At 38.2% G+C, this 12,500-nt stretch overlaps 1 protein-coding gene across 1 annotated transcript in view; it reads left to right on the forward strand.

Annotated features, from left to right (window-relative positions):
• The window catches only part of LOC106593482 (collagen alpha-1(XI) chain), an 86,754-nt gene that overhangs the window by 69,816 nt on the left and 4,438 nt on the right, over nt 1-12,500 (forward strand). Inside the window, exons 53-58 of the mRNA XM_045710330.1 lie at nt 1-150; nt 453-506; nt 2,029-2,082; nt 6,299-6,406; nt 6,708-6,761; nt 12,221-12,310. The exon at nt 1-150 is cut by the window's left edge and continues 12 nt beyond it. Of these exons, the coding sequence (XP_045566286.1) occupies nt 1-150; nt 453-506; nt 2,029-2,082; nt 6,299-6,406; nt 6,708-6,761; nt 12,221-12,310 (510 nt within the window). The remainder of the gene's footprint in view (nt 151-452; nt 507-2,028; nt 2,083-6,298; nt 6,407-6,707; nt 6,762-12,220; nt 12,311-12,500) is intronic.

Consider the following 12,500-nt stretch of genomic DNA (forward strand, 5'->3'; position numbering starts at 1 on the left):
AAAGAAGGGAAGCAGGGGAAAGCAGGGATGAAAGGAGCGAAGGGCTCTCCAGGGTTGGAGGGTCTCCTGGGGAAGACAGGACCGGTGGGAGCCCAGGGACATTCTGGTAAACCAGGTCCTAGTGGTCTCAGAGGGATCCCTGGCCCAGCGGTGAGCACACACACATACACCCTGACCCCTGACCTGTCAACTCATCACCACACAACCTCATAAGCCGGATGTACTATACTGCGAATGCAAAACTGACCAACTTCATCAATGACAATACAGATAAAATAAAAAAATAAATGACTGTCTGTCTCCTCTCTCTCTCTCTCTCTCTCTCTCGCTGTCTCTCTCTCTCCCTCTCTCTCTCTCCCTCTCTCTCTCCCCTCTCTCTCTTTCCCTCTCTCCCTCCCCTGTCTCTTTCTCTCTCTCTATTCCTCTTTCTCTATTCCTCCCCTCTCTCTCAGGGGGAACAAGGTTTAAATGGACCACCAGGTGTAACAGGACCACCAGGACCCATGGTAAAATAACAGTCTACACCTTTATCCATCACCCATCTCTCCATCCTTCCATCCCACTCCATCCATTGTCCCTTTCTCCACAGTCTATACCTTTATCCATCATCCATCTCTCCATCCTTCCATCCCACTCCATCCATTGTCCCTTTCTCCACAGTCTATACCTTTATCCATCATCCATCTCTCCATCCTTCCATCCCACTCCATCCATTGTCCCTTTCTCCACAGTCTATACCTTTATCCATCATCCATCTCTCCATCCTTCCATCCCACTCCATCCATTGTCCCTTTCTCCACAGTCTACACCTTCATCCATCCATCTCTCCATCCTTCCATCCCACTCCATCCAATGTCCCTTTCTCCACAGTCTACACCTTTATCCATCATCCATCTCTCCATCCTTCCATCCCACTCCATCCATTGTCCCTTTCTCCACAGTCTACACCTTTATCCATCATCCATCCATCCATCCATCCATTTCCATCCCACTCCATCCATTGTCCCTTTCTTCACAGTCTACACCTTTATCCATCATCCATCCTTCCATCCTTCCATCCCACTCCATCCATTGTCCCTTTCTCCACAGTCTACAGCCCTATCTCAGTCACTACTATAGACCCATACATCCTGTATCAGTCTACAGCCCTATCTCAGTCACTACTATAGACCCATACATCCTATATCAGTCTACAGCCCTATCTCAGTCACTACTATAGACCCATACATCCTGTATCAGTCTACAGCCCTATCTCAGTCACTACTATAGACCCATACATCCTATATCAGTCTCTACAAACACAAGTTATTGTATACGTTTACTAAGGCTAGTTTACCTAGGCTAGTTTACTAAGGCTAGTTTACTAAGGCTAGTTTACCTAGGCTAGTTTACTAAGGCTAGTTTACTCAGGATAGTTTACTAAGGCTAGTTTACCTAGGCTAGTTTACTAAGGCTAGTTTACTCAGGCTAGTTTACTCAGGCTAGTTTACTCAGGCTAGTTTACTAAGGCTAGTTTACTCAGGCTAGTTTACTAAGGCTAGTTTACTAAGGCTAGTTTACTAAGGCTAGTTTACTCAGGCTAGTTTACTAAGGCTAGTTTACTCAGGCTAGTTTACTAAGGCTAGTTTACTAAGGCTAGTTTACTAAGGCTGGTTTACTAAGGCTAGTTTACTAAGGCTAGTTTACTAAGGCTAGTTTACTCAGGCTAGTTTACTAAGGCTAGTTTACTAAGGCTAGTTTACTCAGGCTAGTTTACTAAGGCTGGTTTACTAAGGCTAGTTTACTCAGGCTAGTTTACTAAGGCTGTGTCCCAAATGGCCCTAGATCTATGTGCCCAGATCTAAAGTAGTGCACTATATAGGGAATAGGAAGACCTATGTGCCCTGGTCTAAAGTAGTGCACTATATAGGGAACAGGGTACCATTTGGGACGGAACCCTACATGACCTTGCAGTTGTACTACTCTGACCTCTAGTTTGAGCTCTAGCTTGACCTCTGTCCCATTTGACCTCTGTCCTCTCTCCTACAGGGTCCTCCAGGACTACCGGGGTTGAAGGGAGATCCAGGCAGGAAGGGAGACAAGGTGACAACACACACACACACAGTGATAACTAAGTGTGTGTTATGTGTGTAGGGTCATCCGTGTGATAACTAAGTGTGTGTTATGTGTGTAGGGTCATCCCAGTGATAACTAAGTGTGTGTTATGTGTGTAGGGTCATCCGTGTGATAACTAAGTGTGTGTTATGTGTGTAGGGTCATCACAGTGTTAACTAAGTGTGTGTTATGTATGTAGGGTCATCCCTGTGAAAACTAAGTGTGTGTTATGTATGTAGGGTCATCCCTGTGATAACTAAGTGTGTGTTATGTGTGTAGGGTCATCCCTGTGAAAACTAAGTGTGTGTTATGTATGTAGGGTCATCCCTGTGATAACTAAGTGTGTGTTATGTGTGTAGGGTCATCCCAGTGCTAAGTGTGTGTTATGTGTGTAGGGTCATCCCAGTGATAACTAAGTGTGTGTTATGTGTGTAGGGTCATCCCAGTGATAACTAAGTGTGTGTTATGTATGTAGGGTCATCTCAGTGATAACTAAGTGTGTGTTATGTGTGTAGGGTCATCCCTGTGATAACTAAGTGTGTGTTATGTGTGTAGGGTCATCCCAGTGATAACTAAGTGTGTGTTATGTATGTAGGGTCATCCCAGTGATAACTAAGTGTGTGTTATGTATGTAGGGTCATCCCAGTGATAACTAAGTGTGTGTTATGTGTGTAGGGTCATCCCAGTGCTAAGTGTGTGTTATGTGTGTAGGGTCATCACAGTGCTAAGTGTGTGTTATGTGTGTAGGGTCATCCGTGTGATAACTAAGTGTGTGTTATGTGTGTAGGGTCATCCCAGTGCTAAGTGTGTGTTATGTGTGTAGGGTCATCACAGTGATAACTAAGTGTGTGTTATGTGTGTAGGGTCATCCCTGTGATAACTAAGTGTGTGTTATGTGTGTAGGGTCATCCCTGTGATAACTAAGTGTGTGTTATGTGTGTAGGGTCATCCCAGTGATAACTAAGTGTGTGTTATGTGTGTAGGGTCATCCCAGTGATAACTAAGTGTGTGTTATGTGTGTAGGGTCATCCCAGTGCTAAGTGTGTGTTATGTGTGTAGGGTCATCCCAGTGATAACTAAGTGTGTGTTATGTGTGTAGGGTCATCCCTGTGATAACTAAGTGTGTGTTATGTGTGTAGGGTCATCCCAGTGATAACTAAGTGTGTGTTATGTGTGTAGGGTCATCCCAGTGATAACTAAGTGTGTGTTATGTGTGTAGGGTCATCCCAGTGATAACTAAGTGTGTGTTATGTGTGTAGGGTCATCACAGTGCTAACTAAGTGTGTGTTATGTGTGTAGGGTCATCCCTGTGATAACTAAGTGTGTGTTATGTGTGTAGGGTCATCCCAGTGCTAATTAAGTGTGTGTTATGTGTGTAGGGTCATCCCTGTGATAACTAAGTGTGTGTTATGTGTGTAGGGTCATCCCTGTGATAACTAAGTGTGTGTTATGTGTGTAGGGTCATCCCAGTGATAACTAAGTGTGTGTTATGTGTGTAGGGTCATCACAGTGATAACTAAGTGTGTGTTATGTGTGTAGGGTCATCCCAGTGCTAAGTGTGTGTTATGTGTGTAGGGTCATCCCTGTGATAACTAAGTGTGTGTTATGTGTGTAGGGTCATCCCAGTGATAACTAAGTGTGTGTTATGTGTGTAGGGTCATCCCTGTGATAACTAAGTGTGTGTTATGTGTGTAGGGTCATCCCTGTGATAACTAAGTGTGTGTTATGTGTGTAGGGTCATCCCAGTGATAACTAAGTGTGTGTTATGTGTGTAGGGTCATCCCTGTGATAACTAAGTGTGTGTTATGTGTGTAGGGTCATCCCAGTGATAACTAAGTGTGTGTTATGTGTGTAGGGTCATCCCAGTGCTAAGTGTGTGTTATGTGTGTAGGGTCATCCCAGTGATAACTAAGTGTGTGTTATGTGTGTAGGGTCATCCCAGTGCTAAGTGTGTGTTATGTGTGTAGGGTCATCCCAGTGATAACTAAGTGTGTGTTATGTGTGTAGGGTCATCCCAGTGTCTAAGTGTGTGTTATGTGTGTAGGGTCATCCCAGTGATAACTAAGTGTGTGTTATGTGTGTAGGGTCATCCCAGTGCTAACTAAGTGTGTGTTATGTGTGTAGGGTCATCCCAGTGATAACTAAGTGTGTGTTATGTGTGTAGGGTCATCCCAGTGATAACTAAGTGTGTGTTATGTGTGTAGGGTCATCACAGTGCTAAGTGTGTGTTATGTGTGTAGGGTCATCCGTGTGATAACTAAGTGTGTGTTATGTGTGTAGGGTCATCACAGTGCTAAGTGTGTGTTATGTGTGTAGGGTCATCACAGTGCTAAGTGTGTGTTATGTGTGTAGGGTCATCCCAGTGATAACTAAGTGTGTGTTATGTGTGTAGGGTCATCCCAGTGATAACTAAGTGTGTGTTATGTGTGTAGGGTCATCCCAGTGCTAAGTGTGTGTTATGTGTGTAGGGTCATCACAGTGCTAAGTGTGTGTTATGTGTGTAGGGTCATCCGTGTGATAACTAAGTGTGTGTTATGTGTGTAGGGTCATCCCTGTGATAACTAAGTGTGTGTTATGTGTGTAGGGTCATCCCAGTGATAACTAAGTGTGTGTTATGTGTGTAGGGTCATCCCAGTGCTAACTAAGTGTGTGTTATGTGTGTAGGGTCATCCCTGTGATAACTAAGTGTGTGTTATGTGTGTAGGGTCATCCCAGTGATAACTAAGTGTGTGTTATGTGTGTAGGGTCATCCCAGTGCTAAGTGTGTGTTATGTGTGTAGGGTCATCCCAGTGATAACTAAGTGTGTGTTATGTGTGTAGGGTCATCCCAGTGCTAATTAAGTGTGTGTTATGTGTGTAGGGTCATCCCTGTGATAACTAAGTGTGTGTTATGTGTGTAGGGTCATCCCAGTGCTAAGTGTGTGTTATGTGTGTAGGGTCATCCCAGTGATAACTAAGTGTGTGTTATGTGTGTAGGGTCATCCCAGTGATAACTAAGTGTGTGTTATGTGTGTAGGGTCATCCCAGTGATAACTAAGTGTGTGTTATGTGTGTAGGGTCATCCCAGTGCTAAGTGTGTGTTATGTGTGTAGGGTCATCCCAGTGATAACTAAGTGTGTGTTATGTGTGTAGGGTCATCCCAGTGCTAATTAAGTGTGTGTTATGTGTGTAGGGTCATCCCTGTGATAACTAAGTGTGTGTTATGTGTGTAGGGTCATCCCAGTGCTAAGTGTGTGTTATGTGTGTAGGGTCATCCCAGTGATAACTAAGTGTGTGTTATGTGTGTAGGGTCATCCCAGTGCTAAGTGTGTGTTATGTGTGTAGGGTCATCCCAGTGATAACTAAGTGTGTGTTATGTGTGTAGGGTCATCCCAGTGATAACTAAGTGTGTGTTATGTGTGTAGGGTCATCCCAGTGATAACTAAGTGTGTGTTATGTGTGTAGGGTCATCCCAGTGATAACTAAGTGTGTGTTATGTGTGTAGGGTCATCCCTGTGATAACTAAGTGTGTGTTATGTGTGTAGGGTCATCCCTGTGATAACTAAGTGTCTGTTATGTGTGTAGGGTCATCCCTGTGATAACTAAGTGTGTGTTATGTGTGTAGGGTCATCCCAGTGATCTAAGTGTGTGTTATGTGTGTGTAGGGTCATCCGTGTGATAACTAAGTGTGTGTTATGTGTGTAGGGTCATCCCTGTGATAACTAAGTGTGTGTTATGTGTGTAGGGTCATCCCTGTGCTAATTAAGTGTGTGTTATGTGTGTAGGGTCATCCCAGTGCTAATTAAGTGTGTGTTATGTGTGTAGGGTCATCCCTGTGATAACTAAGTGTGTGTTATGTGTGTAGGGTCATCCCTGTGCTAATTAAGTGTGTGTTATGTGTGTAGGGTCATCCCTGTGATAACTAAGTGTGTGTTATGTGTGTAGGGTCATCCCAGTGATAACTAAGTGTGTGTTATGTGTGTAGGGTCATCACAGTGATAACTAAGTGTGTGTTATGTGTGTAGGGTCATCCCAGTGATAACTAAGTGTGTGTTATGTGTGTAGGGTCATCCATGTGATAACTAAGTGTGTGTTATGTGTGTAGGGTCATCCCTGTGATAACTAAGTGTGTGTTATGTGTGTAGGGTCATCCCTGTGATAACTAAGTGTGTGTTATGTGTGTAGGGTCATCCCTGTGATAACTAAGTGTGTGTTATGTGTGTAGGGTCATGGAGGTCTGATTGGGCTGATAGGCCCTCCAGGAGAGTTTGGAGAGAAGGGAGACAGAGGATTTCCAGGGAACCAGGGTCTACTGGGACCCAAAGGAGACGAGGTGACATACACACACACACACACACACACACACACACACACACACACACACACACACACACACACACACACACACACACACACACACACACACACACACACACACACACACACACACACACACACACACACACACACACACACACATGTGAATCCAAGGCTCTTGGTCTGATACATACTGTGTTAGCCCTTTCAGCTAAAGCCTGGACCATGTCTAGCAATGTTACTGATGGTGATTGCAAACCACCAGCATTACACACACGTACATGTTGTTGTATTGATGGTGTGTTTTGTTGTTTCAGGGTCTGGTTGGTCTAGCAGGTCCTAATGGTCCTCCAGGTCTACCTGGTCTCTCTGTGAGTATCACTATCTATTTCTATTACTATTACAATTACTTACTATTATTATTACTATTACTATTATTATTACTTACCATTTCTATTACAATTACTTAGAATTACAATTAATTACTATTATTATTACTTACCATTACAATTACAATTACTTACTATTATTATACTTACTATAATTATTACTTACTATTACAATTACTTACTATTACTGTTACAATTACTTACTATTACTTTTACAAATACTTAGTATTACAATTAATTACTTTTACAATTACTTACTATTACAATTATTTACTATTATTATTACTTACTATTACAATTTCTTACTATTACTGTTACAATTACTTAGTATTACAATTAATTACTTTTACAAGTACTTACTATTACAATTTCTTAATATTACAATTACTTACTATTACAATTACTTACTATTATTATTACTTACTATTATAATTAATTACTATTATTACTATTATTATTTGAATTAAATTACTTACTATTATTACTACATAATACTACTTACTACAACAATTACGTACTATTACAATTACTTACTATTATTTTGACTTACTATTACTTACTATTATTTTTACTTACTATTACTTACTGTTATAATTACTTACTATTACAAGTACTTACTTTTACAATTACAATTACTAACTATTACTATTACTTACTATTACTATTACCAATGCTGTTACATTACTATTACTATCACTTACTATTACTTACTATTACAATGACTTACCTTTACTATTACTTACTTTTATTGACTATTACTAGTACTTACTAATGATATTGCTTACTATTACTATTACGTACTATCACTATTATTATTACTTACTATCGCTATTACTTACTATCACTATTATTATTGCTTACTATCGCTATTACTTACTATCACTATTACTTACTATCACTATTACCTAATATTACTTACTATCACTATTACTTACTATTTCTTTTACGTACTATGACTATTACTTACTATTACAATTATTTACAATTGCTGTTACTTACTATTACTACTACTTACTCCTACTAACTATTACTAGTACTTACTATCACTGTTACTTACTATTAGTGGTACTTACTATCACTATTACTTACTATTACTAGTACGTGATATTACTATTACTTACTATTACTAGTACTTACAATCACTATTACATACTATTGCTATTACTTACTATTAATATTGCTTGATATTACTTTTACTTACTATTACTGCTACTTACTATTACAATTATTTACAATTGCTGTTACTTACTATTACTATTACTTACCATCACTAGTACTTACTATTACTATTGCTTACTATTACTAGTATGTGCTATTACTAGTACTTACAATCACTATTACGTACTATTGCTATTACTTACTATCGATATTACTTACTATTACTATTACTTACTGTTACTAGTACTTACTGTTACTTTTACTGACTATTACTGTTACTTACTATTACTGTTACTTACTATCGATATTACTTACTCTTTCCTACTTTTACTATTACTTACTATAACAATTACTTACTATCAATATTACTTACTCTTTCTTACTATTACTATTACTTACTATTACTAGTACTTATTATCACTTTTACTTACTATTACTTACATTTAGTGTTTTTTACTATTACTATTACTTACTATCGATATTACTTACTCTTTCTTACTATTACTATTGCTTACTATTACTTACTATCAATATTACTTACTATTACTGTTACTTACTATTACTAATACTTACTATCGATATTAATTACTCTTTCTTACTATTACTTACTTTTACTATTACTTAATATTACTATTACTTACTAGTACTGTTACTTACTGTCACTAGTACTTACTATCACTGTTACTATTACTTACTATTACTATTACTTACTATCAATATTACTTGCTATTACTATTTCTTACTATTACTATTACTTACTATCACTATTACTTGCTATTACTAGTACTTACTTTTGCTATTACTTACTATACATTTTACTTACTTTTCTTACTATTACTGTTACTTACTATATATATTACTTACTATTACTAGTACTTACTATCACTATTGCTTACTATTACTATTACTTACTCTTACTGTTACTTATTATTACTATACCTTACTATCGATATTACTTACTCTTTCTTACTATTACTAATACGTACTATTGTTATTGCTTACTATTACTGTTACTTACTCTTACTATTACTTACTATCAATATTACTTACTCTTTCTTACTATTACTAGTTCTTTCTTTTACTTACTATTACTTGTACTTACTATCACTATTACTTACTATTACCATTACTTACCATTACTGCTGCTTACTATTACAATTACTTACTATTGATATGACTTACTCTTTCTTACTATTTCTATTTCTTACTATCACTATTACTTATTATTACCTGTACTTACTATTACTTTTACTTACAATCGATATTACTTACTATTACTGTTACTTACTACTACTATACCTTACTATCACTTTTACTTACTATTACTATTTCTTACTATTACTGTTACTTACTATTATTACTAAACCTTACTATCTGTATTACTTACTCTGTCTTACTATTACTACTACTTACTATCACTATTACTTACTATTACTGGTACTTATTATTACTATTACTTACTATCTATTTTACTTACTATTACTATTATTTACTATTTCTTACTATTACTATTACTTACGATTACTGTTACTTGCTATTACTATTAGAGGTCGACCCATTATGATTTTTCAACGCTGATACCAATACCGATTATTGGAGGACCAAAAAAAGCCGATACCGATTAATCTGCCGATTTATTTATTTATTTATTTGTAATAATGACAATTACAACAATAATGAACTAACACTTATTTTAACTTAATATAATACATCAATAAAATCAATTTAGCCTCAAATAAATAATGAAACATGTTCAATTTGGTTTAAATAATGCCAAAACAAAGTGTTGGAGAAGAAAGTAAAAGTGCAATATGTGCCATGTAAAAAAGCTAACGTTTAAGTTCCTTGCTCAGAACATGAGAACATATGAAAGCTGGTGGTTGCTTTTAACATGAGTCTTCAATATTACCAAGTAATAAGTTTTAGGTTGTAGTTATTATAGGAATTATAGGACTATTTCTCTCTATACCATTTGTATTTCATATACCTTTGACTATTGGATGTTCTTATAGGCACTTTAGTATTGCCAGTGTAACAGTATAGCTTCCATCCCTCTCCTCGCCCCTACCTGGGCTCGAACCAGGAACACATCGACAACAGCCACCCTCGAAGCATCGTTACCCATCACTCCACAAAAGCCGCAGCCCTTGCAGAACAAGGGGAAGAACTACTTCATGGTCTCAGAGCGAGTGATGTCACCTATTGAAACGCTATTAGCGCACACCCCGCTAACTAGCTAGCCATTTCACATTGGTTACACCAGCCTAATCTCAGGAGTTGATAGGCTTGAAGTCATAAACAGCTCAATGCTTGAAGCACAGCGAAGAGCTGCTGGCAAACGCATGAAAGTGCTGTTTGAATGAATGCTTACGAGCGTGCTGCTGCCTACCACCGCTCAGTCAGACTGCTCTATCAAATATCAAATCATAGACTTAATTATAACATAATAACACACAGAAATGCGAGCCTTAGGTCATGGTCAAATCCGAAAACTATCATTTTGAAAACAAAACGTTTATTTTTTCAGTGAAATACGGAACCATTCCGTGTTTTATCTAACGGGTGGCATCCCTAAGTCTAAATATTGCTGTTAAATTGTACAACTTTCAATGTTATGTCATAATTATGTACAATTCTGGCAAATTAATTACGGTCTTTGTTAGGAAGAAATGGTCTTCACACAGTTCGCAACGAGCCAGGCGGCCCAAACTGCTGCATATACCCTGACTCTGCTTGCACGGAACGCAAGAGAAGTGACACAATTTCCCTAGTTAAAAGAAATTCATGTTAGCAGGCAATATTAACTAAATATGCAGGTTTAAAAATATATACTTGTGTATTGATTTTAAAGAAAGGCATTGATGTTTATGGTTAGGTACACATTGGTGCAACGCCAGTGCTTTTTTCGCGAATGCGCTTGTTAAATCATCACCCGTTTGGCAAAGTAGGCTGTGATTCGATGAGAAATTAACAGGCACCGCATCGATTATATGCAACGCAGGACACGCTAGATTAACTAGTAATATCATCAACCATGTGTAGTTAACTAGTGATTATGTTAAGATTGATTGTTTTTTATAAGATAAGTTTAATGCTAGCTAGCAATTACCTTGGCTTTTTGCTGACCTCGCGTAACAGCCAGGCTCCTCGTGGAGTGCAATGTAAGGCAGGTGGTTAGAGCGTTGGACTAGTAACCGAAAGGTTGCAAGATCGAATCCCCGAGCTGACATAGTAAACATCTGTCGTTTTACCCCTGAACAAGGCAGTTAACCCACCGTTCCTAGGCCGTCATTGAAAATAAGAATGTGTTCTTAACTGACTTGCCTAGTTAAATAAAGGTAAAAAATTTTTTTAAATCTGCCACAATCGGTGTCCAAAAATGCCGATTACCGATTGTTATGAAAACTTGAAATCAACCCTAATTAATCGGCCATTCCAATTAATCGGTCGAACTCTAATTACTATTACTGTTACTTGCTATTACTATTACTGTTACTTACTATTACTATTACTTACTATCTATATTACTTACTATTACTGTTACTTACTATTACCAGTACCTACTATTACTTACTATTACTATTACTTACTATTACTATACCTTACTATCGATATTACTTACTCTTTCTTACTATTACTATTACTTACTATCTATATTACTTACTATTACTGTTACTTACTATTGCTATTACTTACTATCGATATTACTTACTTTTTCTTACAATTACTTACTATTACTATTACATACTATTACTTACTATTACTAGTACTTACTATCGCTATTACTTACAATTACTAGTACTTACTATCACTTTTGAGTGATAGCGTCCTCCCCCAACAAGACGGGTAGCCTACTCATGGGGTCTTTGAAACCTTGAATAAGGGTTTCAGATTTGGGGAAATGACACTCTCTAATTGTTTTATATTTTTTACATTTTGTCAGGAAATGCAGCTCTGTCTCAGGTGCTGCTGTTGTGCAGTGGTTGCACAGCCTTTCCTCTACAGGGAGCCAGGTTTTCCTGTGTCTACCCTTCTCAATGGCAAGGATGTGCTCACTGAGCCTCTACTTTGTCAAGGTTTTTCTAAGGTTTTGATCAGTAACCATGGTCAAATTGTTTGCTTTCTCCCTCTCTCTCTCCTATCTCTCTCTCTCTTTCTGTGTCATGCACTCTCTTTCTCTCTCTCTCTCTTTCTCTCTTTCTCTCTTTCTCTCTCTCTCACTCGCTCTCTGTCTCTCTCTCTCTCTCTCTCTCTCTCTCTCTCTCTCTCTCTCTCTCTCTCAGGGTAGAGTAGGACAGAAGGGTTCTAAAGGGAACCAGGGTCCCATCGGTTCTATCGGAGATACAGGTCCTGCTGGCCCTCCTGGACCTCCTGTGAGTTACGCCTAGTACATCTGCTTAGAACCTTAGAACTTCACCTAGAACCTTAGAACCTCACCTAGAACATCCACATAGAACAATAGAGCCACACCTAGAACCACTAAATAGAACCTCCACAAATAACCTCCAAATAGAACCTTAGAACATCACCTAGAACCTTCACATAGAACCTCCATCAGAACCT

This window comes from Salmo salar, chromosome ssa02, assembly GCF_905237065.1.
Source record: "Salmo salar chromosome ssa02, Ssal_v3.1, whole genome shotgun sequence".
In the NCBI taxonomy this organism is placed as follows: domain Eukaryota; kingdom Metazoa; phylum Chordata; class Actinopteri; order Salmoniformes; family Salmonidae; genus Salmo; species Salmo salar.